Source organism: Prionailurus viverrinus, chromosome D2 (assembly GCF_022837055.1).
Source record: "Prionailurus viverrinus isolate Anna chromosome D2, UM_Priviv_1.0, whole genome shotgun sequence".
NCBI classification, from domain to species: Eukaryota; Metazoa; Chordata; class Mammalia; order Carnivora; family Felidae; genus Prionailurus; species Prionailurus viverrinus.
The window spans coordinates 5,740,686-5,768,259 of NC_062571.1; the positions used below are offsets into that span (position 1 = coordinate 5,740,686).

Consider the following 27,574-nt stretch of genomic DNA (forward strand, 5'->3'; position numbering starts at 1 on the left):
ATTTAATGTGCTTTTATAAATGTACTTAATAATTAAAAACCAAGGGAGGTGTTTGGAGACGGGTTTCAAGAAATTGGAGCGGGTAGACTGATAACAGGGGTAACGGACAGATCTGTAAAACAGAGGAAAAGAGACCTACTGGTTCTCCAAAGCCTGGCTGGGGAACGCCCCATCTGGTGGTGCTTTGGCAGATGTGAGCACCTGCTAACAGGATTTATCAGCTGCTAGCTTGCGCTACATTACAGCACATCGAACACACGGATGACATAACGTGACAACAACCGTGTCTACTCTTTTCTTGCAGGTGGACGTCAGTGTGAACGCCTCGGGAGAAGAAAAAGAAGTATCCCATTCCTTTCGTTTCCAAAGGAGCCTTACCCAGCTCACCACGTACAAAAAACAAAAGCAAACAATGTAACTTAACGTGTTCTGATATTTATTTAGTGACTTTACGCATTGCAGTCGAGTCTTGTAGGCAGATGCTGAGCAATCTTGCCTCACTTGAACATCTTTAATCACTTTTTATTATACTAGGGGATTTGCATGTGGGTTGTCATTCTTCATAATGTAATTTTCTTATTGTTTATTTAAGAATCCATATACTGAGTGAGGCTCGTGCAGCTAAGCTATGAAGCAATCTAATTACTTCCAAGTTCTGGTACACAGGCGCCTACTGCAAATGAGTTCTGTCTAACCATCTTCAGGGAGAGATTTGTTATTCAAAACAAGAAAATCCTCAAGGCAGGAACGTCGTTGTCCACTAATCCTGTGAATAATTCCAAGCGGTTTCTTTCCAATCATTGGAACTCCAAAGGAAATGTTCCAAAGTTTATCAATGCAACTATGGTCAACCAAGAATATAGAGAGGATTTTATATACTGTATAAACACATTGTATTTTCTACTATATTTTTTCCCTTTGTGTGTGTAGACATATCACAACTAACATCTAATTGGGGCTAATAACATGGCTAAAAGGTGCCTCTATATTAAGGAAGTTGATTTCACTGTCAGCCTTGCGTAAAAGGCAGGTATGAGATTTTCTATTTGTCTAAGCAAACTGTTGGCCCTATTCCTTAACAACATGGGACAGCATTAAGTTCAACTTCCCTAATAACCAAGGTTTCTGATTTTGCATCCACTTACTAAGACTGCTGGTACATACTCCACTTTGCTGTTCAATAGTAATTGTCTCCATATTTAAAAGAAAGCAGCCAGATGCCTGGTCAAGCTGGGGGAATTCCTAACAGGACAGCCGCAGACAGAAGTGCTTCCAGTAAGGGAAAGGCAGACTATGGCTTTCTGTACCAAGTAAAGAATTACAGCCATAGTAATTCAGAGTTGAAAAGCATTCGTTTATACAGTCGACGTAGGGGACCTAAGCTTAATCAGCATATTCCTAACTCTCCAGGGTTAATCCACAGAGGTATCCAATTGTAAGCAGGGAGTCTCACATGGGGGCTGATAGGTGAGCAATAAAAATCCATTGAAATAGAGCGTACATTCAAACGGATAGTCAATTAGAAGCAGTATGTCATTTCTCTTTGAGGGTCCAGAGGAGATGGCCTTCCGATAAAGACAGTGGTCAAGCGATCACCATCTCCTATGCAGAGATTGCATTTAGGGCCCAGGCAAAAAGGTCCCGGCTTGGCACCCGGCTATTCCTATAAATAAGCATCCACAAGGCAAGTCCAGGGGGAAATCACATTACTGACCTCTGTCCGAGCCGTGACCTACCTCGAGTAAAGGTTTTCTATCATTAGCAAGTGCAGTCAGCTCAGCCATCATCTTGCTTCCGACCTTATCGTTCCACGCATCAACAAGATTTTCAGACTCAAACAGAATAAGATGAAAACACAGCCTAGGCATCTAATTATGTTACAGCTACACCTCCTCAATTTTCATAGGTCAAAGTCTCGTTTATCAATGTGCTTAGATTATTGGTTTTCCAAATTAACTCACTAGCAAGAGGAGGGAAGGAAACCTTTAAAGCTTCAAAACTTCAGCGTACACATGAGAACCTTAGCACGGTACCCGCACTGTTTAAGATCCCGCAAAGGAGAGATTAGAAAGAAAGACGTTTGTCCACAGAAGCCACTCTCCATGGAAAGAATACCCCGCACAAAGGTACCGACACAGAAAAGATTCCAGGAACCTTAGAAATCTGTTTCTCAAGTTATGAGATAATTGCGGTGGTTCTCCTGGGACAGAAAGCCATCCTAACAATCGCTATTTATTGATTTCATATTTTGTTTCTGGCACAAAATCAGCACTTGACGTGTATCGCCTCATTCGAGCCTCACCACAAGCAATGAAATCTGCCTTACTGTTCCTATTTTACGAACGTGGAAACTTCGCTAAAGCCCAAAGGGATTCGGCATTCAACCCACCCAGGCCAACACAAAGGCCGTGCCCCCATCTCCAAGGCCGCGTTGTAGGGAGGGGGTTGGGGAGGCTGCAGCCACCGCCCAGGGAGGTCAAAGTCTGTGTAACCAGATGCCTCTTTCAGGAAAGTTGGAGAGGAATAGAATTAACTTGGTACCTACGGGCAGAGTAGATGCAAGGAGGAAAAGACTGGAGGCCACGTCTCTGGCCCAAGGAGAGTCCCAAGGGGGTTGAGTCCGGCCAGTGGCATCCCGTGTGTGGAGCTGGTGATGGAGCCCATGGGCACCAAACCCCATTACTCATCCAGGTGGGTTTTGTCCTGCTTCACAGTGTGTGCCTCCCTGGATATCAAAGTTGGGTCTACTGTCCTTGCCTTCTGTCCCTATGCCACCATCTGCGGAGGTGAGGAGAGCCGGTACTGAAGAAAACTGAACGTGGGGCGGGATGAGGTCAGAAGGGAAGGAGGAAAATCATTCCACCTGTTGTCACCTTACTTAACACACCTGCCATTAAGGTTTTCCAGAGATTTCTATGACCTCTTTAACAGTTCTTGTGAAGCACAAAATGGAAAAAGCTAATTGCCCCTTCAAGTTAGGAAGATGAGCTCAAAAGGAATGGTTTTTCTAGGATATAGAACTTTGTTTTTCCTTCTTTGTCTTAAAACAGGTCGTTAAATGTGAGCAAGTGTCTGCAATTCACAGGAGCATGATGTTTTATACTCACAATGTGCTAAGATATTTGAAAATCATTTCAAGGCTTCTTTTCAAATACTAGGCAGAAAAAAAGAGAAAAGTAATACATTAAAATAAAGTGTTAAGCAGAAAATATTAGCATCAACAGGAAAAAAACAAATGAGCCTTTCTTTAATTATTAACGAATTCCGAAGTTGTTGCTATTTCTCTGCAAATAGGAGGTGCCGACGGAATTATGCCGATGGTGAGTTACCTGGGATATAAAATTCCAAGGAAATCCATAATAAGGAATGTGTTACTCCATGTGCATTTAAAATTATGTATTCTACGGAACCATAGAGTCTGAATAGTCAAACAGCCCTACGCTATACAAATATTCAAAGCTCGTCCATTTTTCTTTTCCTTTATATCATCCCTTTATTTCAAACTGATTTTTTTCAAAAGCAGATTAAATCCATTATGTAGGAGTTTTACTAAGTGCCACATACATGAGGCACTGTAGGCATGTTTGTTACCTCGACTGGTTTCCTTTATTTGTAAACGCACCCTCGTGCTTAGACACTAGGCGGCCCTTCCCTCTTTCCTCCAGTCTCCTGTGTACCGAGCCAAGAGCTACAGAGACGATGTCCACCATCGTTTTCTCATCTTTAAGAGCTCTTTCCAACATCTGGATACACCAGGTTTTGGCCTCCATGAGAAATAACCAAACCAATTTTTTCCATAGAAGTTACTGCTTTTTAAAGTTTTTTAATGTTTAATTTATTTTTGAGAGAGACAGAGACAAAGCATGAGCAAGGGAGGGGCAGAAAGAGGGAGACACAGAATCCGAAGCAGGCTCCAGGCTCTGAGCTGTCAGCACAGAGCCCGATGCGGGGCTTGAACGCACAGACCACAAGATCATGGCCTGAGCCAAAGTCGGGCGCTTAACTGACTGAGCCACCCAGGTGCCCCCAAAACTATTGTTTAAATAAAAATTTGCTTTTATGTTTATGTTTCTTAATAAGCATTCTGAACTCTGCCTTTTGTCATCCTTTTTGACTGTCCATTTAATTAAAAAATGTTAAGACCTCAAATTCTATTTACCCATCTCCCCATATTATCAATAGCCCTTATTAATACCTTCCGATCAATATTCTCTATGTTCTAAACATTCTGTTGTGAAAAAGAAAAGGTTTTTTATGGGCTTTGACACCCCACTGACTCAAAGCCAGGGGTCCTAGCTACTCCATGGCAGTCAAACCTTTAAGGCTCTTAGCCACAGTCTTTGTTATCAACATCTGCAGCTTTTCTTTTAGGTCCCAAGAAGGCGATCCGAGCATAAATACCATCACTCTACTCCAAAAGATGATGTCTGAACTGTACAAGTGCTGTGGAGAATATACGGTGCATGGAGTTTTCATTCCAAGTCGAAATGATAAGCCTAGTGTGACGAGCAAATTATACTTGTGAAGCGCCTACATGGATGGACACTCCTTCCTGGTCAAAGAAAGCACAAGAATGCCATAACTAGGTGTCCACCGTGGGAGGACTTCAGAAGAACACCTTTTGAAAACGAAGATTCTATCTGAAGGTAGCTTATCTGATTGTGGGTGTCCTTGTACCAAGTTCATCTTGAAATTTGAAAACTGTCCTGAGCAGTGTTACCACATGGATGAACACAGGCTTCCAAACAACAAGCGCAACTTGGAATCAGTTCATAGGAGAAGAAGTCCAACTCTGCTCCCCCAGATGCCACAAATCTATATGCCTTCCTAGCTCATCCGGAAGAGAAACCCAGTGCCTACGTAACAAACGCTCTGAGACGTTAACGCCGCGGTTGTAAATAAAGACAACTTGCCAGTATTCATCTTTTTTTTGCAAAGCTTCTGCTGAGCAATTAAAATCAATCAACACAATTATTCCATGAATTTTAAGCTATCGGTGAGTGACTCCACTCAGTAAAGCATGTAAGTCCTGAAACAGAATGCCAGAACAGCATTGCAAAAAGTGCGGAAAAAACGAAGATTCAAATGCTGCGTCTTCAAGTTGAAGCTGTGCCAACTCCACCAACAGGTCAGTATTAGAGTTGAACATAAATGTAAGAAGACCTAATTCTCTCCCACGACCTGCTAGTCCCATTTCGTCAGCTCTGTTAACAAAAAGCATGCCTAACAACTTCTAACTCAACGTATTCATGAAACACAAATACAAAGTATTAATATTCAAGTGATCAGGTCGCATGGACCAAGAAGAATAGTGCACGTCAAGAGCAGGAAAGAAACCACTGTTTACCGGCAAACGATGAACAGAAAAACACTGGCAAACAAGGATTAGAAGAAGGGGACCGAGAATTGTGCACAGGACTGAAAGCCTCAAAGAGAAAATGGAAACAAAATGCGGCCACCTTGACCCACAAGAAAACCTTAAGAACAACAGAAGCACGTACCAATTGTCAACAAATAAACCACGTTCAGAACTGGCGCGTGCATGAAACGGGAACAGGCTGTTCCTACCTTTGAGGACATCCGGGAAGGAAAAGAAGATAGTGTAACATGTTCACAGTATTCTTTCTGGGTAGAGGGTTTTAATGACTTTGTTAAGAAATCTTTACATGTAGGGGTGCCTGGGTGGCTTAGTTGGTGGAGCATCTGACTTCGGCTCAGGTCATGATCATGCGGTTTGTGAGTTCGAGACCTACGTCGGGCTCTGTGCTGACAGCTCGGAGCCTGGAGCCTGCTTCGGATTCTGTGTCTCCCTTTCTCTCTGCCCCTCCCTCCCCTGCTCATGCTCTGTCTCTCTCTGTCTCTCAAAAATAAATGCTTAAAAAAATTTAAAAAAAAAAGAAATCTTTACATCTACGTATTTTCTCAACATGTTTACGATCAGAAAAATATTTTTAAAAATTGTAAAGACACGTTAAATTCATTCAAGGAAGTATTAGGGAAAACGTCAGTACAGAAAAATAGTCCTGCTGTGTTTACAGTTATTTACTATTGTTCTTGGCCTGAACCATTCTGGCTGAAAAACCGGAAGTACAAGTAGGAGACAGAGAATCAGTAAATAAAAGATCACAGCTCTCATTCAGGACTTTATTTTCCTGCCTTTTCAAATCCAAGACTCTTAATGCGCCCTGATCCGTTTTTAAAAGGCCTCCAAACATCTACAGCTCATTTCTGTGTTTATTAATCCTCAAACATTATAAGGATAGACAAAGGGAGGGATGCTTGAGAACTCAGGTCTCTCCCTATCTCAAATTTGAGCTTCAGGAGATGTTGAGCATTTCAGAAACTCTACTTTATAGATCTCGATGGTCTTAGAACTCTATGTATTACATTTTGAACTGTACATAGTTTGGGCCATTTCACATTGCTGAGAATCCATATGTATGTATGTATGTGTGTGTATATATATATATATATATACACACGTGTATATATACACACATATATGCATATGTATATACATATATACATGTGTATATATATATATACATATACATATATACACGTATACATATATATACATACGTATATGTGTGTGTGTGTATTAGCAGCTCACTTTGTTTTGTGTTATGCTCAAGCTTCATGGATAACTGTGATCGCATGTTCTTCTGTGGTACATTCCATCGAAATTGCTAGAATTCTGCCTCAAAGTAGTCAATGACAGCGAAAGGCGATAAATATGAACAATTCCCGGAACTCAGGGTAACTCTAACTTTAGGGAAATCAGGATTTGGTAAATTCAAATACAGATGAAAGGCCAAGGTTTTGGCCAGGAAGTAAGGAGGCTGAACGTGTTGGGGTGGGAGAGAGTAGGGTAGACAATGGATTTCAACCATAACTGCGGCCATCGCCACCATATTTATCCAGAAAGAACATGGTAAACATAGAAAAGATAATGTTTTTTCCTGAGGCAATCAAAGGGGCCAAACTAATTGTACACCAGAAGTCTTGAGTTTTCAGGCTGCACCTTAAGATACAAATTATAGGTGTCATTTGCCTGAAATCTTGCTTTGGAAAGTAATTGCCATTTTAAAGGCACGTCCACTAGCTATCTATTGTTAATCTAAGGCCTTGATGCAGTAGGCACCCATTCAGGGCCATGCACACTTACCACCAACACACACATTTCTCATGGAAGTCTTGAGACTTCAGCCCAGGAGGGACGTGAGAACAAGATGGCTTCAGAGAGCACAGATATTCCTTCCTTCCACCAGGTCCAAAGGCACGCATCCAAGCAAAAGCGTAATCCCATCACCGCACCCTACACTCTTACCCAAACTTCGGTTTTGATGTTGGGGCTTCTTACACCACTTCTTTCAAAGTGTACATCTGCACCGATGTTTCTGGGTAATAGTGGCAAAAGGAGGTCTCTGTCCGGATGTGGGATCTCTCCAGGGACATCACCCTTGGGAATGTGGCCTGTTCCCTTTCCTCCACTGCTCTACCTGTGGGGTATCAAGCTATGCCCTGGGCTCCTCAGGGGTACTTCCCAGGTTCTTCAGATAATTAAGGTCCCAACTAGTACATAATCCTTTCCTGCTTTTGTAGTTTTAGCTGTAAAGAGAACAGGGGCAGAAGATCAGTTAGTGCTTACTGAATGCACCACGTGCTAGTTTCCTGCACTAAGCCATTTGTAGAGAGCCCCTTGTTTCGTCTTCACCATAATGATCAGGTAGGTCCTTACCAATTTAAAGGTAAAAGAACTGAGGCCCAGGGAGGATTCACAGCCATTAACTTATTTTCCGACGGGCACAGAGCGAGTGGCCGAGAATCTGAACCCAGGCAACGGGATTCCAGATCCTGTACTCTGAACTAGTCTACTCGTTAATTCTGACCTAGGTCGGTGTCTGTGGGCATCCGCCCATGCCAGCCCAGAGCCATCTCCTGCCCCCTCAAAATTCCTCTATTTCTCTGTCTCTGGTTTGCAAGGGATTCCTTGTAATCTACCTTTATCCACTCTCTCCAACTAGGCTCTCAACACTTAAATGGTAGGGACGTGCCCTCTCTTGGGTGATGCTCTCTGGTGTCTATCAGTGCCTCAAGAATTTGATACGACTCTCAGAAATTCCAGATGAGTGATGATATAGATCGGAAGTGGGATCTTTGCCTACCAATTGCCAAGAACAAAGTTTCAGGCAATGGAGTTCAGAGTCTTCCTGGCAAACGCCAAGGAGGGGGTAGAGCTTAGCAATCTACCTGTGTGACCTGAAGGAAGTGAATGAAGCCTTCTAAGGCTCAGCTGCCTCATCAGTGCAGTCCTGCCATGGCTCCCTATGGTAGGGGGCCATCGTGAAGGTTAGAGATCATGCTCACAGCCTGTGTAAGTGCACGAAGATGGGTTATTAAAAATTACCACCACTCAGACACACCATGTACCCTTGGATTCAACTAGAGCAGTGTTTTTCACGCTGTGTTATTTGAACAACAACCACCACAGAATCGCCAGAGAAGTGTTGAAACCAGGGAGACACGTAAGACGACATCAAGAATAAGGGGGTTCAGAGCAGCTGGATGGGGTCCCTGGAGGCTGCTCCCCCATCCGTAACCAACAAAAGCCGCTCTTAACAAACTTCACACACAAAAGCGCTCCGTGAGATTTTGCTTTGGAAATAAACAGAGAATTCAGTTGTGAAGACAGTTTGCAGAACACTGATCGATCCCAGTCAGGAAACTACAGACAACAATGCTTTCAAGTCAACAGTGAGAGGAATTACGAGGGCATAACATGTGGATTATTAGTAAAGCAGACTGTCCTTTAGAGAGAAGGAGTAAGAGAATGGCTTAGGTACAGAACACGCAGTCTAGCTTCCTAAGCTACCATCACTTCTCAGCCCTCTCATCCCTGCCTTTCTGAGCAGTTGACACTAATTTTCTACCATCTACTGCCACATTCACAGTAAAAATAATTCTCCAAGACTCGTGCAGAAAGGAGGAGCTGGCTAGCTTCCTCACCAGCAACCTGCAGCACACCAGAACTCAGATCTCCACCCGTCTTAATTCTAATCATCACCCTCCCCCCAGTTCTTTCTCAAGGACGCTAATACATGGATGCCTTTTTATCCTCTCATTTTAGATGCCAAGAGATCTGCAATCCATCTAGGACTGCTGGGTCCCTCACCGTAAATTAGATCAACGACCACCTCCACGGACTATAAAGGACCTCTTCCACTCTTGGTCCAATGGACTGGATTTAACCCAACAGGGAAAAGCAGGGCACTCATTCAGACATCTCCACGTCAGTTGTTCTCTTCAAAATGCCCACCATATTGGTTTTCACCTAATCCAAACTATATTCGTGACCGTGAGAAAGAACAACAAAAATCAAATAAAACTTTTTTTCTTTGCTCTGTTTTCCTACCAACATCCTAGCCATCAAATTCAATAAATCTAAAAGTTATTCTTGTTAACAACATAGCCCAGCAGTCCATGATTTTTTAATTTTTTCCTTCCCTCTCAACCTGTTTCTCTTTTAATTTTGCTTCTCACTCTTCTTCAAAAGAATATGTTAATAATCTGCACAATGCTGGTAGTCAGCCAACAATGCTGTGTTTCACTCTAAAAGAAAAATGCAACTTTTCTTAAATATCTCTGCTCAACAGCAACAAAATAATAGAGAAAAGCATATCCAGAAGGACAGTAATTATTATTAGTGTCTGCAAATTTCCTTTGAATTCTTCAATATTGACATTTGAATGCAGGGAAGAGTGTTATCTGAATACAAATTAAGCACCTTTAGGGTATAGATCAGTGGTCCTCAAACGTTGGATGCTTCACAATCACCTGGAGAACTTGGTTTACACAGACAGATTGCTGTGACCCGCCCTGAAGATTTCTGAATGGATAGAAATGCAAAATCTCCAGCATCTCCTAACAAGTGCCCGGAGGACGCTGATGCTGTTGCAGGCACCACAGTTTGACAAACACTGTAATGATCATTTGAAGTTCCCTAATCAAGAGTCTACACTTGTGTGGGGGTAGTAGGCATGTTACAGACTCATTTCAAGGTCTACACATTTGAGGGAAGGGAGGGAGGGTTGTCTACAGTAAGTGTTTCCAACGCTGCTACGTCAATTTGTATCAGACGGTTTGTAAATGATTGTGGACTCCACGATCTTGGCCTCCACTTTGTCACCCGGGGAAATTAGGGACAACCTCTGTCACCTACTCGATTGGGATATTTTGAGGGTCACATCAGATAATGCCCGGGGAACAGGCTGTAAATTATAAAGCACTGTTACCATGGGTACTTAGAAATGTATCCAGTCCACAAAGGACGTCCCAGAAGAAGAGCAGGCTCTCAGATTTGCCAGTGAATTGCTGAGATTGTGTTTCCTCCGGGGGAAACAAAAGTAAAACATGCGTATCACGGCTCAATTTTTTTTTCTTGTACCTTAATCGATCTGTTACGTCACAAAAAATAACATTAAAAAGTCTTTTGTTCGGTGTTTCTTAGTTGCTGTTTCAACTTCTGTAACTCCTACTTTTAAGAAATTCATTGACTAATATATTCCGTAAAAGAAACGTGTAGCTACTGAGTGATGTCTCAGATGTTGAACCATAAAGTTTCATCGCATCAGACACTCAAGTGTCTCAGTATACTGCAAAAGCTAGATCCCCAAATTGGTACAGATTGCTTGTTATGTGTCTAGAAGGCTTTAAGCTTATGACCCTCTCCTCATTATATCTCAGGATTCATCCTTTCCCAACAGATGTACTTAATGTAGGTCCATATGTTGCCATCTGAAAATTTTAAAAACCCACAATGGCAACATGCTGTGTAACTTTTTTGTGGAGATGAAGCCTAAGGTCAATAGAAGTGGTCCTACAGATACACTTGTGTTTAAATGCGAAATGAGCCACTGTGGATGAAACGTAAGAGCCTGTGACAGCAGGAGAGCAACGCAGTGTCACAGTCACGGGCCTCCTTCTGACTACACAGCTAGGGGACAGGGGACCAGTCGCTTAAACTCAGTTGTCTCAGCAATAAAATGAGGGTGCCACCACACCATGCCCGAAAGCCCTACGTTTAGAGCATCACTCTGAGCCCTCAGATGTCCTCTGCTCTCTTCCTTATTCCCATTGAACAGCCATCGCAATCCATGGACAGGAATGTTTCATTTCCTAGGAAAATAATGACATAATATACAGTACTGACCTACGTTACTACCTCGCTTTTTCTTCAATCATCTGATTAAATACTAAATTATTGTAGTAGTAGAGTAGTATAGTAAATTCTCTCTTAGACAATTCTTAAATAAATTAAGATTCAATATACTAAACCTGCTGCAAACTTTACACCATGTGGGAGCATTTTTTGGACATTACTTGTTTGTTTTTTTAATATTTACTTACTCATTGAGAGAGAGAAAGAGAGAGAAGCAGAGAGGGAGAGGTAGAGAGACAGAGAGAGGTAGAGAGAGACGCAGAGGGAGAATCCAAAGCAGGCTCCGTGCCAAGCCTTGATCCATCAAAGTCAGCTCCATACTCACAACCAAGAGATCATGACCTGAGCCGAAATCAAGAGTCAGATGCTTAACCGACAGAGCCCCCCAGGCGCCCTATGGACTACATTAATTTAAAAATTTTAATGTAATCTCTGCACTCAACATGGGGCTTGACCTTATGACCCTGAGATCAAGAGCCACACGCCCCACCAACCGTGCCTACCGGGCACCCCTGCGTGGTTATTTTTTATGATGCAGGTCTTTGTGGAAAATTCTGCAAGCTTGAAGAAGCTGCTAAAAAAGCAATCAGCCTTCCTTGCCCATTGTTACATTTACCATTAAATTATCTGTGATCCTTAAAAAAATAATATCCCATCAGTTAAAGGCTGACTATTCCCTAGGTACAGGGAACACTCAACGTACTCGATTCATTAAACGAGGGAGGGCGAGAGTCCTTAATCTAGCCACAAGAAGGAATTAAGTAATATTGCCCTCCTTGGACCCTAAGAGATGCTCCCTTTCTCCCCCAAGAAGCATCGCTAACATATGCCTGTCTATCAAGCCCAATCAATACCGAACTCCAATCTCTTTTTCAAAGTAAATATAAATCAAATAAATTCTGACTATAACAATTCCCATCAAGACTAAAACAAACAAACAAACAAACAAACAAACAAAACCCTTCATCTTGTAAAAGAAACACGTGGGAGTTTACAGTTTTCCTCTTCTCCGAAATTCACTTCCATTTCACTTCAACAATAGAGAAAGGAGATCCAACAGCTTTTGCACGTGCATTTATTCAGGTGAGTCTGCTGTGTGGCATCACTGGTACCTAGTGAGTTGATTCCTTTAATCAAGAAATTTATTTCTCAGGGATTACATAGTTGGATTTATGTTACTAATTTCACAGCATTCTGTAAGAGACAAATGTGATCTGTAAAAGAAAGAAAGAAAGAAAGAAAGAAAGAAAGAAAGAAAGAAAGAAAGAAAGAAAGAAAGAAAGGAAAAGAAAGAAAAGAAAGAAAAGAAAGAAAGATTTTCCTAAACAGAATAGTGGCTGACTCACTAAACAACGTATCTGCTTCCCCAAGATGCTGTCGTAACACTGTTTCGCTGTCCAGGATGACGATTCCTGGGAGGTTCCTGGACTGTTCCTTCTGTGATCAGGGCCATATTTCTAGTCATCTGCAGCCTAAATTTACTTTGTTGCTTCTCTCCCTTCAGGATGGTTAGTAGCAGGCATGCATTAGACTAGGAGGATGCAAAGCTTGCATGTTTTTAATTGGCCTCTGGAAGGCAGAACAGAGCCATTCTCATTTAGCATACTTCTCTCCTCCGCTTTTGTTCTATGGAGCAGGGAGTCCGACAGTCCAGGACTGGTGCTGCTCATTAAAACCCCAGGTAATAACCGCCTACACGACAGCGGTGGGTACTCACAGGCTATGTCCCTTCATCTCCTCACGTGGATGTACCTCTACCCTCAGTGATGCTTTTTGGAACTCGACAATGGTGTTTTCCTAACAAGTGTCTAATTGCTCACTTCTTGATTCAATCACCTTCCTAGGTAAGGTTACGGCCACTAGAAGAGCTTTCTCTAGGACTCCCTTGGATTAATGAAATTGGCATTCATTCCTTTTGTTCCTTTACCAATAAAAGGCACTGTTGACCTTGTAAGTATCAGAACAGATCAGAGAGGTATCTGAACAAACAATGTTGGTCAATTTCTTTTGCATTCTTTAGAATTTTTGTTTGTCTGTTTTGACAGTAGGCAGATTTTTCTGAGTCAGGCTGAATAATAGGTCTGAAACCAAGCTACGTGGGTTGTACAAAACACCTTACTGCCTAGACTCAATTTTCAGAACAAGAAAAAACCGAAAAATCCAACCCTTTTCAATGTGTTCTTAAAATGTCTATGACATCTTGCAATATCTTAATGAGTCCACTCCCCCAGTACAAATATCCTAGGGAAGCTTCTGTAAACCTGAAAGTATTCAAAAGCTAAGGCAGAAAGATATTTTTAGCAGACGTTACTAAAGTCACCGATGTGTTAGATTTCTTGTAGGATGTTTAGGCTCTTTTGTGATAGTACTCAAGTATTTTAATGCTGAGGAATTTTTAAATACTTGTTATACATAATCTAAGGAAAAAATAATTACTCAGATACTTTGCCCAAGTCAATTCATAAAAGAGCCTCACACCCCCATAAACCAATTTTGCAGATAACTTTCCACGGTTATCAACTTACCCTAGTGTTGAGAGGTTTTCCTACAAAGAGAGACCTTTTATTCTTGGATTATATTGCAGTCTACCTGGATGAGAGTGTTTGAATAAATTACTGCCTAAGGTTTGGGGATTTGTGAACAGGACACTCAAAATAGGAGGAAGAGACTTCAATTTAGTATCTTCAGGCAAAAATACCCCAATTCATTTACAACTGAATTTGGGAGCAAAGAGCCATAGAAGTCAAACCTCAAAAAAAAAAAAAATCACTATGTAGTTATGAGAAATGGTCGTGGGAAATCCAGGTAAAACAGGATAATACCATAAATGTCCTTGCAAATTCACACACAGGGCAAGTGTCACTGAATCCCTTTCTCGTTGTAAATGAAATGCTTTGTCCATTCTATTTTTAGGTTTCCATTAACTTCAAGTTTCCATTTGTGTGTGTGTGTGTGTGTGTGTGTGTGTGTGTGTGTGTGTGTGTGTGATTTTAAAGAACCTTGGGCAAAGAAGCAAGGTAAGAGGCCCAGACTGAGTATCAATGGATATTGCTTTAGCTGTGAGGGAAGTGAAAAGTGAAATCATGACCAGAAATGACACTTTAGGAAGACAAGACAATAACATGCTTCCAGGTATGGGCACCGAGGAAGCAAGGGTTACTGAAGGATGTATTAGAAGTCCCTAACCTTTGTGGGGTTTGAAAATGGACAGTAAAACTCTTTTGTCTCCACAACCCCAAAATATTTAGATAAAGATGTCAAGTTCAACGGCCATTGGAGATACTGCTTGGTGTTGTGGAAATCAAATGTAACAATTGATTTTTTTTTTCCTCCCCGGGGCATCTGGACTGTTTGTGATAGGATGGACGGTCCAAGTGGCCGTGTTCCTATCACAGATAACAGGGAAAACTTGAGGGTGTTTAAGCCACGAATGACCTCAAGACATCCATTACATTTGTTTCCAACAAAATGTTAATTTTATGTATTTTGATATGTTCATTCCTCAAGGGGGGGAAAAAAATCAATGGTGCTGTTTTACAAGACAGGAATGGACTCTGAATGTAGATTTCCTGCACTACCCTATCAGGTTGTCTATGTCCTTATGGCTTCAATGTTTTAAAGAGTTATTCTTGGTGCTATCAGACCCCTCTCCTGGTGTTACCGTAATAACCAGTAGTATACGTTTATTTTCTGAGGCATGTTAATTGATTTCTCCCAAATGAAAAACAGGGAGCTTGTTTCAAACCATCACGGCACTTCTTTTGGTTGAAACACTACGAACGAGCTTATCGTATTTTATAGCATCTATCAATTTTGAGCTTTAAAAAGAAAACAACTTTTTTGGTACCGTAAGTAAAAAAAAAAAAAAAAAAAGCCCACAGGTAATAGAATCCTATTTGTTAGCGGGAAGTCACTGGGACTTATTTATTCATGGCCTGATACAATTTCAAAAAAAAAGTGCCCTTTTGAACAAGAAATGACTCATGTACATGGAGGAACTCTTGACTGTCACCTAGGATTTAGTTACCACTCTGAGATTAAAAATGCATTAAAATGCTAGGCAGCTTTCAGGCTGACCTAGGGAGAAAGACAGGAGAAAGAGATCAGGAAACAAAATAGGTGATGTCGACACAAATGGGGTCACATCCCACAGAAGTGAGAAAGAAAGAGGCATGGATAGGCAAGCTATTGAGTAGATCGAGCGAAGTCCTGAGAGGTAGACTGCCACACCCAGGTGGATGAATCCATATGCCAAATGGTCATTACTGGCGAAATGATGGCTAACAAAAATGGACAAGAGCCAACAAAATCCTGAATCCTGAGAGACGACTGGATCTAAAAAGCCAAATAAGGCCATTTTGTAATATCACACATGAAGAGTAAGATAACATTGGGGAGTTTCTGTTCTGTAGTCGTTTGGTAAAATTAGCATCCATAATGGAACATAATCAGAATTATAAAGTGATCAGCCTGAAAGTTTAATTTAAAAATAAATTTAAAGTGGTACTTAAGGATCATGGTCATAAGTATAATCACCCTGGATAGTGTAAGAGACAGAACAAAAGGTCCTGAATAAGAAATAACCATTATTCACACCTTATAGTTCTTTACACGATACGCAGAATCTCTCGGTAATAGGTATTATTCCTCATTCATGCAGAAACTTCTCCATCTATAAACGCAGAGGTAGGTCTATACTCCATCAACCTTAGGCTCTTTTTCTCAGTACCACCTCCACATCTTAAGAAGGTACTATGAAGAAATACATACACACACACACACACACACACACACACACACACACACGTATGTGTGCCTTTCCTGAGTCTGTGTTAAAGAAGATGCTCCATTACTCATTTTCTTTGATGTAGATGTTCTGATTGCCCCAAATGGTTAGAACTGTGATTTGCATTCAACACCCAGTTCCTTCTCAATCAGATACATAGGACGTTTTTCAACGGATCAAATAGTAATACAATAGAGGCTACAGCAGACGAACTCCATTTTATAGGAAACTCATCAATTTCATAAAGCAATCATTTTATGAAAAAAAAATCTCTGCTATAAAATTTAAATGCACTATTTAGTCTATCTAAAATATTTCTTTAATAATTCAAAGTTTCAAAAGATTAAGCACATGTTATTACCAACTGTTGACCTCTTGGGAATTGGGGTTTTCATTAGAATTAAACGAGCAGTATACAAGGCTGAAGTATTTTAAAATGTTCACTATTCACAATTCAGAGAAAGCCTGTTTTAAACAAAATACGTTACTCCTGTCCCTTTTTTGACCTACAAGGAATGTATTTCTCATAAAACGCAGCCATGACAGTATAATCTGTTTCACTTAATAGTGTCGTGACTACTCTTCTTTTCTAGTTAAGGCACTTTTTAAACAAGTTAAAGTTGTGGCAGATTCTGTTATGCTTCACTGGGCTTCATTATTCTTTGAGTCATGTAATTCAATGATCACATAAAATAAAAACACGGTGCGTATCAATCAAAAGAGTTTTGTGCCTTCAAAGATCGAGATAAAACATCATGAGGCACTCATCCTCTAAGGGCCGCAATCGCAACTGAATAAATAGGCGATTCACTAACCAGACCTACAGGACAATTTCTGGGTTTCTGGCTGGCCATGCATTCTTGAATTCTTTACAATCCAAGGTTCAGTGCCATATTGTTAGCCGCATGCCATACTTGAGAGAAAAAGACAAAACAGTAAACAAAATAATCAATGGCATCCAGCTGAAACTGATAATTTTTCATTTTGCCAATAGTACTTTTTTTTAAGATAAGAAAACCTAATCAAAGTGACTTGTGATTGTGATGACCCACAGGATTGTGTACCAAAGAACATTTCCAACACGAAAAACACACATCTGCCTAAAGATGCAATGGACCTTCCATTGTTGCCTTTTGCATTCAGCTCTGTTTGTTACACACTCATTATATCCTGTAGTCAGGAAGGAGTATTTAAAACCACCACCTCCCCCCACTCCCCAACGCCTGCAGCTGCTTCTACCGAGTAATGAGTTGCTAGAGAAATCATATATACACATATATGTAAAATTAGGGAGACAAGTTGCTTTATTGCCCCGATTTAAAATAAGCTCAATCAGTAGAAAAGAAAAATACTATAATATACAGCTTGATGAGCAGCTGAAGACAAGAATATACTCAGACACAATTTTAGAATTCAGGATATATCTCGCTCAATGAGGCTTGAATGAGATGAAGGACATTTCTCCTTTAAATTTTTTCTAACCCAATGAATGAACAAGTGGAATTTATGGGGGAACGTAACCCAGAATAGACAGATACGTAAAAATTCCTTAAGTATCACCATGCGGCTTCAAGCGAAAAGGTCTTGCTTCTGTTTAATTTATCAAGAGATCGCATTTTGTAAATCTTAATTTCTAGGAATTCCAGGTTAAAAGAAGATTTTCCACAAGTCAGTGAAACAACTGAAGTCAGGCAGAACTGATTGCTAACCCTCCTTCAGCGGACAGATGTATCAACCCCATTGCAAGGTGAGAATTAAACTATAGATTAACAAAATCACAGAGACTGAATCCGGAAGTACGTCAACCAACATCTCCAAGCTCTAGGGGAAAACGGCGCTGGCAATATTTGCAAAATAAGAAAACAGTCTTACTCTTGACGGTAGCTGTCCGGGTACAGTTGTAAAGAATTGCCAACTCTCCGAACACCTTTCCTGGACCCATGGTGCACAGCTTCACACCTTCTTTGGTGACTTCCACCTTACCATCTGAAAAGAAGAGACAACGTGACTTTAATTCTCTCCCATGCTTCATGTCATCTGTTGCATTTGTCATCGGCAAGAAGGAATACCGGGCTCATGTTTAAAACTGCGAGGCAATTACCAGTGAACATCAAGTCTTAGCTCGGAGGCAATGGAGGAACAATAAATCAAGTCGGTTAAGAGATGCCACCCTTCTTTAAATTAATCGCTGATAGCACTGTGAGATAAAACGGAAAGCAGGCCTGAAAAAAGAGGACAAAAATGTAAATGTGTGTTTTTCCCAGTTTTAGAAAACTCTGGTAATTCCGATTTTGATGTCATTTTGAATCTGAGGGTACAACTGAGAAAGCAGGTACATTTTCTATAGCACGTTTCATACTGGGGAATGCTCATTTGAGTAAGGCATGGCGATTAGAGAAAGGGAGATTGCTTCGACCCTTGGGCACTGTTTAATTGCAGCTCATGGTAGGTTTTCTTTTTAAGCATCTGACTTGGCCAAGATTGTTTTATCTGTTTCCCAGCTCTGCAACACGGACTGTAAGGAAAAACAAACTAACTACGAGGATAGGAGGTCCGTGGGAGTTCTCTGTGCACAAAGAACTGGGACAATGAAATGATAAGAAAGGAAAGACCAGGGACACAAGGACCCTGGATATACAGTGTTGCTTGCGAGTAAGGCAAATTCTATTCATGAGGGAAATGGAAAAAAATATACTTTAAAAGGGTGCAGCTAAGTGCACTACAAATTCTATCACCTCACAAAACTGGGGGGCGGCAGTGGGAAATAAAAGTCAACACAATGCATTCTAGACCAATGCCCCCTTTCTATTTTTCTTCCAAGTTACTTATCCATAGTCTACAGAAGACAAAGTCTGTGTGGCATTAGCTAGTGCATGGAAGGAAGTAACACCACCAAGTCCTCTCCAAACTTCAGGCCCCCAGGCATTGATTTCAAAATTGCCCCCTTATTGATGTGTTTCCTGTAGTATTTGACTTGTAGAGTTGGGCTTTAAACTCACTCCCTCTTAAAAAAAAAAGCAACCTACTTTCAACTAAGCAATAACATTTGTAAAATCACAGGTTTCATGTGCTAATTTGCTCAGACACCTATGGGGATAAAATCCTAAATGTCAAAAAAAAAAAAAAATCCTTTTATTTGTTAAGTTAATCCATGTACCAGTGATGCAGGGTCAACTCTTCAGACAACCTTGTTCTACCCCGGAAACCATTTTCATGCAAATGGTATCAGTGGAGAGAGAATTCTGTGGTAATTAGGATAAAATTTCACATAAAATCTATTCGCTACTCTTGAACCATGTGGGTGCACCTCCTCTGTGTGGAAAGAAGTTATCCAGGATGAACAAGTCCGACATTTCACAAAGTTAGGACATACTCTCTTATGGGGGTCTGGCCACTCGAAATTCAGTCTAGCTTTTGTCATGCCTCACTTCTTGACCGCGGAAAATAAAACTCTGTCTCTTGATAGGTACATCAAAACCAGCCCAGTAAATTCGTATTTTCACAAGCCTCAGATGTCCCTTGCCCATGGCATGTCCCCCCTTCCTTTTCATGGGTAAGCCTGTCCCCTCAGGAATCTCATCTGCCACCAGAGAACGAGAAGCAGACTCAGAACTTTATGCAGTTAGGAGGTTTATACGTCATTAGAAGTTAGACCAGGAGTTGAATTCTGGTTCTCTTATCTGTTCCTTATGAGCCTTGTGACTCTGGGCATGGCATTAATTTCTCCATGTGCCAGTTTCTTCATTAAGAAAGTGGATAAAGGAAAAGCACCTATCTCATGGGGCGGTTGACAAAATGACATAATACAGCAGGTTCAATGCTGAGTGCAATGCCCAGCCTATAGAAGATGGTCAATACATGTTAGCTCTTACTACTGGTGTTATTTTCACCATACTCCTTATCTAAAAGGAAGGAGGGCTTATTACAGCATACTGAAACACAATATTCCATTATCTATTCCAGAAACCAACCAACATCCCTATAGGTTAGTAGGTTTGGTTTTTTCTTTTTTTTAATGGAGAAAGTAATTGGTTCAGATTTCTCTATGGGGGTTGAGAACTTCTGGGTTCAAATCGATATCATACTGAATGAAGGACACAGAACTGCATGAAGTCATGGCGATCTACCTGGCAGAATGCATTCTCTTTATCCTCTTCCCCACTCGGCCATGTACTGCCAACAGTCGACATAGTATTGCTTCAGCAAGGACTGCCTTAGGCTGGAAGCTCCCATAAATGACTTTTTTTTTTAATATAATTTATTGTCAAATTGGCTGACATACAGCATATACAGTGCACTCTTGGTTTTGGGGGTAGATTCCCATGATTCATCACTTACATACAACACCCAGGGCTCATCCCAACAGGTGCCCTCCTCAATGCCCATCACCCACTTTCCCCTCTCCCCAACCCCCAGTCAACCGTTCGTTCTCTGGAGTTAAGAGTCTCTTATGATTGCCTCCCTCTCTCTCCATTTGTAACTATTTTTTCCCTTCCCTTCCCCCATGGTCTTCTGTTAAGTCTCTCAATATCAACCTATGAGTGAAAACATATGATAGGTCTTTGGCTGACTTACTTCCCTGAGCATAATACCCTCTAGTTCCATCCATGTTGTTGCAAATGGCAGGATTGCATTCTTTCTCATTGTCAAGTAGTATTCCATTGTATACACAAACCACATCTTCTTTGTCATTTCATCAGTTGATGGACATTTGGGCTCTTTCCATAATTTGGCTATTGTTGAAAGCGCTGCTATAAACATTGGGGTACATGTGCCCCTATGAATCAGCACTCCTGTATCCTTTGGATAAATTCATAATAGTGCTATTGCTGAGTCACAGGGTAGTTTTATTTTTGATTTTTTGAGGAACCTCCACACTGTTTTCCAGAGCAGCTGCACCAGTTTTCATTCCCACCAACAGTGCGAGAGGGTTCCCATTTCTCCACATCCTTGCCAACATCTGTTGTTTCCACCACTGTGAGGTGGTATCTCAATGTGGCTTTGATTTGGATTTCCCTGATGATGAGTGACGTTGAGCACCTTTTCATGTGACTGTTGGTCATCTGGATGTCTTCTTTGGAAAAGTGTCTATTCATGTCTTCTGCCCATTTCTTTACTGGATTGTTTGTTTCTGGGTGTTGAGTTTGGTAAGTTCTTTATAGATTTTGGATACTAACCCTTTATCTGATATGTCATTTGCAAACATCTTTTCCCATTCCATCGCTTGTCTTTTAGGTTTGTTGATTGTTTCCTTTGCACGGCAGAAGCTTTTTATCTTGGTAAGGTCCCAAAAGTTCATTTTTGCTTTTAATTCCCTTGCCTTTGGAGATGTGTCAAGCAAGAAATTTCTGTGGCTGAGGTCAAAGAGATTGCTAACAACTTTTTTTTTTAAGTTTATTTATTTTCAGAGTGGGGGGAGGTGCAGAGAGGGAGAGAGAGAATCCCAAGCAGGCTCCACCTTGTCAGAACAGAGCCCGATGGCAGGACTCGATCCCACAAACTGTGAGACCATGATTTGAGCCAAAGTCAGATGGTGACTGAGCCACCCAGGCACCCCCAAAGTACCAACTTTCCAGTGCATTATAATATTTTCCTGACTTAAAGCTCTAGCTTCAATTGTATTAAGAGAACTAAAAGCAAAATGAACAATATCTAAAGAACTTTCATACATCACTGCTTTTGGACAAATCTACTTCTCTGTTGAGGTTCCAAAGTTGAAAGTCTTCAGTGGCAATAGACCCACAGGAGCAAGACCACTACTAAGATTCCTTCTGGACAGTTTAAGAATTAGGGCTTCTCAACTAATAGAAGACAAGAAACACAGAGCTCTTACTTTAGCTCAGTGGTTTCTCAAAGGACATCTATGGACCTGTCACATGGAAGCTAATTAATAAAATCCAGAGATTCCCCACTCTGGGAAATTTTACTGTTCCTATACCACAGTGACCACACTACTACTTAGTGTTGGTGTACCTTCCTTCTCTGAAAAACCATGCTTGTGTAAAACTGATTATGTTTTTCAAGTGTATTTATTTTGAGAGAAAGAGAGAGAGAGAGAGAGAGAGAGAGAGAGAGAGCGAGCGAGCAGAGGAGGGGCAGACAGGGGAGGGAGGGAGGAAGAGAGAGAGAGAGAGAGAGGGAATACCAAGCAGACGCCACTTTGTTAGTGCAGAGCCCCATATGGGACTTGAACTCACAAACCTGTGAGATCATGACCTGAGCCAAAACCAAGAGTCATAGTTGGATGCCCAACCAACTGAGCCACCCAGGCACCCCAGCACTTACTGATTTTAACTGATAGTTAATCTTTTAACAGATATGTTTTCTTTGATAGGACCTCCAGAAATCTCACAGTCAGAATTATATATGACTCAGGTCTGAAACATGTGTACAAATGCGTTTCTGGTTCCAACTCGTTTTCCTGATGATTTTCATATTTGCCTAATTTTCTCATGTCTAACTCAGTTTTTTAAAGATAGGTACCAACACACCTACGTATTATAGGTATTCATATATATTTGAATAATCAGTGTTGAGAAGAGAAGAGAATATATTCCATATTGATTAGACAGTTAAAAAAAAAAAGGGTGGGGGGGCACCTCTGGCTCAATCGGTTAAGCATCCAGCTTCAGCTGTGGTCACGATCTCACGGTTCATGAGTTCGAGCCCCGCATCTTCATTGGACTCTTTTGTCAGCACACGGCCCGCTTCAGAGGGAGAGGTGTCTCCCTCTCTCTCTGTCCCTCCCCTGTCTCTGTCTCTCTCTCTCTCAAAAATGAATAAACATTCTAAAAAAAAAAAAACCAGAAAAGCAAAAAGATTTAGCAAGCGATTTACTGGAACAGATTGTATCTGAGAAATAGAAATCTGGATAGAAAACATCTTTTCCAGGTTAAGTGAAATACTACAGGGTCACTATATTCACAATAGCCATGGAAGTGAGGAATGTGATCACACAGGATAGATGGGAATGGTCCAAAAAGCATTTTATAATAAACAGAAAACTCTAAATGGTAAACAGAAACACCATGTTTCTAAAATGTTACTGAGTCACTGTGTGATCACTTTCCCTTCTTCACCCCTGCTGTGTGGATGGAGTAAGTAACTCGGGAGGCGGGACCAACGGGGGCTAAAAACAAAGGTAGGAACACACATGGCATTAATTAGAGAGTTCTTTCGAAGACCTTTGGAAAGGTCTGGATTTCCAGGAGCCCAGTAACGTAAATTATTGATGTGAACTGTGAATTCGGTTAAGCTCACTCACTATGCCGCAGAGCAACCTTCAAGCCAAATGAGAAGTGATTATACACTTACAAATGGATTTCCAAGTACAGAATCTGTGGCCCACTTATGAAAACGAAGAATAAAACCATCACAAGCTTACTGCCATCTACCAGAGAGCCTGGTTCCCACCTAATCGATGTCCTTGGCAAGTATCAGGACCATCCAGGAGCCACTCCCCTACTCTTGTTCTCCCCCCACCTCTTTTTTCCATGCTATGGCTACCTTTGAAGTTTGGCTGAAATGGACCTCCCTTGCATAGAAAGTAGGTAGGCCTATGTGTGGTTATTTTGGTGGTAAGGGGAATAATGTGGGCTGAAACAAATAGGGAAAAAGTCAGTCAGGCTCAAAATATAGCACGCTTTTGCCAGAGGCTCATACCAACTTAGAAACAGCCCAACTTGGAGGTTTTACATAATTATAATTCGCTATTAACTTCAGGAGCGCATTTTGAGGAATTCACTTCAGGTCAGCATGGTTGAATGTAATTTCTGTTTCTTTTAAAGAAATAGCAGAGATTCATTAGCATTTATTCATGACTCTTTAATACTTTAATTTTAAACCACGTTAGATTCCAAATCAAAGATTTTTTTTTTTCCCCAAGAGTAGCAGAAAGGCATTTTCAGAACATCCTAGTAAAGTTCTAGATGTTCCCATTATGTTCTTTAACTGGACTCAACAGTGACTAGAGGCCATTAGAACTGTTATTCAAGGGAACTAATGACAATCAAAAATGTGATCCGTCTGTATACTCTGATTTTGTTAATAGTCACTTTTGCTTTTAGGAAATATGGTATCATATTGGCATTATTTTTACTCTGCGCTATCTCCACCACAAAAAAGAAACATGCAAATCATTTTTATTTGGCTTTGCTCCATTGTGAAAGTTGTTTACAGAAGAGACGTGGGGACAGTTGGCTAAGATTCGATTTAGGAGTTAGAGTTTTACTCAGCTCTCAGGACCCCAGCCATGAGTCTGAACAATTAAAAGTTTTATCACAGTACCTAAAATAAAAACTACATTCTACTTCAAGGACCATACACCCATTTGTGATGGGCTGGGCTGAGTCCTAAAGCCTACCATGGGCCACCCTGAGCATCAATCAGCTCCCCCCTTCTGCTTTCTGGCATTACAATCCACGTGCCCCCCTTGGGAGATGCCAAGTGTTAAGAGACCCATTATGAGGTATTTATACTTTTGGGGATGCTTAAGTGGCTCCGTTGGTTAAGCATCCAACTCAGTTTCAGCTTAGTTCACCATCTCATGGCTCATGAGATCAAGCCTCACATCAGGCCTTGCACTGACAGCATGGAACCTACTTGGGATTCCATTTCTCTCTCTTTCACTCTCTCACTCTCTTTCTCTCAAAATAAATAAGTAAACATTGAAAAAATAAAGTATCTCTACTCTTGTCTATCTCTTCTAAGAATTAGGCCCTACAAATAAAACAAATTGAGTTTACAAGGAGACACAGAATCGCCTGGCTTTGATTATCTTTATAGGTTTTTTACTAGCTTGTGGTTTTGTGCCCTAAGAACTTCCATGATAAGGCAAATCAGCTTAGGGATTTATTACAGGCAGGCTGAACGAGAATGGCTGGCAATAACCTAATTATGAACGTTCTGTGCTTAGTTCCAATAACCTTGGTTGGAACATTCAAGGCAACTCGACTGGCCATCAAAGGCAGTGAGGTGTTATGTCAAAAGGTCCCATCTAGATAAGACCTCCCCCCCATCATTTTGCTCCTTCCCTCTGCTGGACCAGCCCCTTTGTGATTTTGTAGGCTCAAGATCACAGCTTTTACATTACGAATTCTCTCAGGTGGGTGTCTGGAGTTTCCAGTTTTTCAACAGGACTAATTCAACATGTGATGGCTGAGCTGTGTGGCCACCAGCATGGGTCTGTTTCCTCTAGGAGAGGAGGTTCACTTATGGATCCTCCCTCCCTTCTCCCTCCCCCCCTCCTCCTCCCCCCTCCTTTCTTTTCCTCTTCCTCCTTCTTTAAGATGTAATTGGCCTACAGCACTATATAAGTTTCAGGTGTACAACATAATGACTCTACTAACATATGCTGCTAGATGATTACTTCACAATAAGCTTACTTAGCATGCGTCATCGCATTGAGAGAAGAATGATTTTTTTTTTAGGGTGAGAGTTTTTAGCCCCTACTTTCTGCTCTTCAAATGAATTAGGGATACTATTATATCGGACTTGCCTTGCAGGGCTCTTTCAGATTGGGGGTGTTCATCTGGGGAAGAAAGTAAAAATTGCTAAGGCTGCTGTGGGCTAGAGCAAAAAGCCATCCAGTTACCAGGAACAGACTCCATTCTTGGATACCTTCTTCAAAGCTGTAAGCATTCAGGTAGGCTTTTTCGAAGCCAGCGTAAGAAGGAAACAGACGGCCTCACAAAGAGACACAAGTGTGTTCTTGAATTTAAAAATGACTGCATGTCAGTACCTTATCTGTTTTCTGTTCAAGATTGCTTTAAATCCAAATGGCTATGGTCTCTCCGGATCCACACTTTTGCTCCCTCGATGTAGTGTTAATCTTGATGATTGAAAATCGTTCTCTGGCCCTTGAATGGAACTCTATGAGAAACTTCCCTGTTCTAGTATTACTTATTTCTTCCAAAGCTTGCTTCACCCACTTCTAGTTAGGTATTTTGCAGACTGGTTTTCTCTTGGAGGATGAGAAGAGGTTTTTCCCTCAACTATTTGTGTCCTAGTTTAAGTGTCAGGCCATCAGATTCTCCTGTTTTACATTTATTTTTGAAAGAGAGTGAGAGAGCACAAGCAGGGAGAGGGACAGAGAGAGAGTGAATCCAAAGCAGGCTCCACGCTTTGAGTGCAGAGCCTGACATGGGGCTCGAACCCATGAGCTGTGAGATCATGACCTGAGCCAAAACCAACAGTCTTATGCTTACCCGAATGAGCCACCCAGGTGCCCCAGGACATCTGGACTGTAGTTAGGAGCAAGCTTCCCATTCAAAAGAAGTCACTTTTCTTTGATACATCATAGCTCTAATTCTTACAGGGAGCACAAAAATACTAGTTACCCAAATGGAATGAAACAGAGCCTGAGGTTTAAGAGGCTAGTTGAAGATATATGATAGACTTCTTTCCTTAGGCAAATCTGATTTCCTCTCTGGTCATGACTTGACACAATTTTTCATTACACTGAATTACAACAGATCAATATATATCTGAATATGAAATATAATCATCATAGTTACTCTTGGTAATAAGAAAATAAAAAACATTAATGAGATGTCCAGAACTAAACATCTGTCTTATGGAGACAGGGGTGGGGGGGGGGGGGAGGGAGAGAACGAAAAAAACAAAACAAAACAAAACAAAACCCACAAGAGAGTAAGAAATAAAAATGCACATATCTGAGCATCAAGTGTGTTTGTTTCTAACTGAGGTCATAGGGGGCATGCACATATTTACAAAGGAAACCTAGATGGGGAAACAGTCTGAAATGTAAGCGATTTGTATATAGAGAATCCTCTGAATCATCAGAGTGGAAATCTGGGATGAACCATGTACATTGCAGAATCCTGCCCTTGGAGATACTGGAGGAGAGAACACACTGACACTCTCACAGATGTGTCAACAGGATTCTGGAAGAACTTCACAAGCGTCATAATTCTATCATCTTCATACACATTGTGTTTTACAAAATTCTAGCGCTTCGGGGCACCTGGGTGTCTCAGCCGGTTGAGCATCTGACTTCGGCTCAAGTCATGATCTCAAAATTAGTGAGTTCGAGGACCGCTTCAGTTCGGTCACAGGTCTTTCTGTGCTGACAGTGTGGAGCCTGGAGCATGCTTCTGATTCTGTGTGTCCCTCTCTTTCTGCCCCTCCCCTGCTTGCTTGCTTGCCTGCTCTCTGTCTCTCTCTCTCTCTCTCTAAAAAAAAGTAAACCTTTAAAAATTTTTTAAATAAAAATTTAAAAAAAAAGATAATTATAGGGGCACCTCGGTGGCTCAGTTGGTTAAACATCTGACTCTTGATGGCAGTTCAGGTCATGATCTCACAGTTCATGAGAACGATCCCTGTGTCAGGCTCTGTGCTGACAGCTCAGAGCCCGGAGCCTGCTTCGGATTCTGTGTCTTCTTCGCTCTCTGCCCCTCTCCTGCTCACACTGTCTCCTTTCAGAAAAATAAAGATTAAAAATTTTTTAATAATTAAAAAAAATAAAGATAAAAAATAAAATCGTAGCACTTTAAAGTACACAAAAACCACTAGACGAATGTCCATGGACTAATTTCAATTTCCAGTAA

The 27,574-nt window shown here is 41.2% G+C and overlaps 1 protein-coding gene across 3 annotated transcripts in view; it reads right to left on the minus strand.

Annotated features, from left to right (window-relative positions):
• Positions 1-27,574, minus strand: part of PRKG1 (protein kinase cGMP-dependent 1) — a 1,255,886-nt gene that overhangs the window by 781,156 nt on the left and 447,156 nt on the right. For all 3 annotated transcript variants that reach the window (XM_047825015.1, XM_047825014.1, XM_047825016.1), the window contains exon 3: positions 17,880-17,993. In XM_047825015.1, coding sequence (XP_047680971.1) covers positions 17,880-17,993 — 114 coding nt within the window. The remainder of the gene's footprint in view (positions 1-17,879; positions 17,994-27,574) is intronic.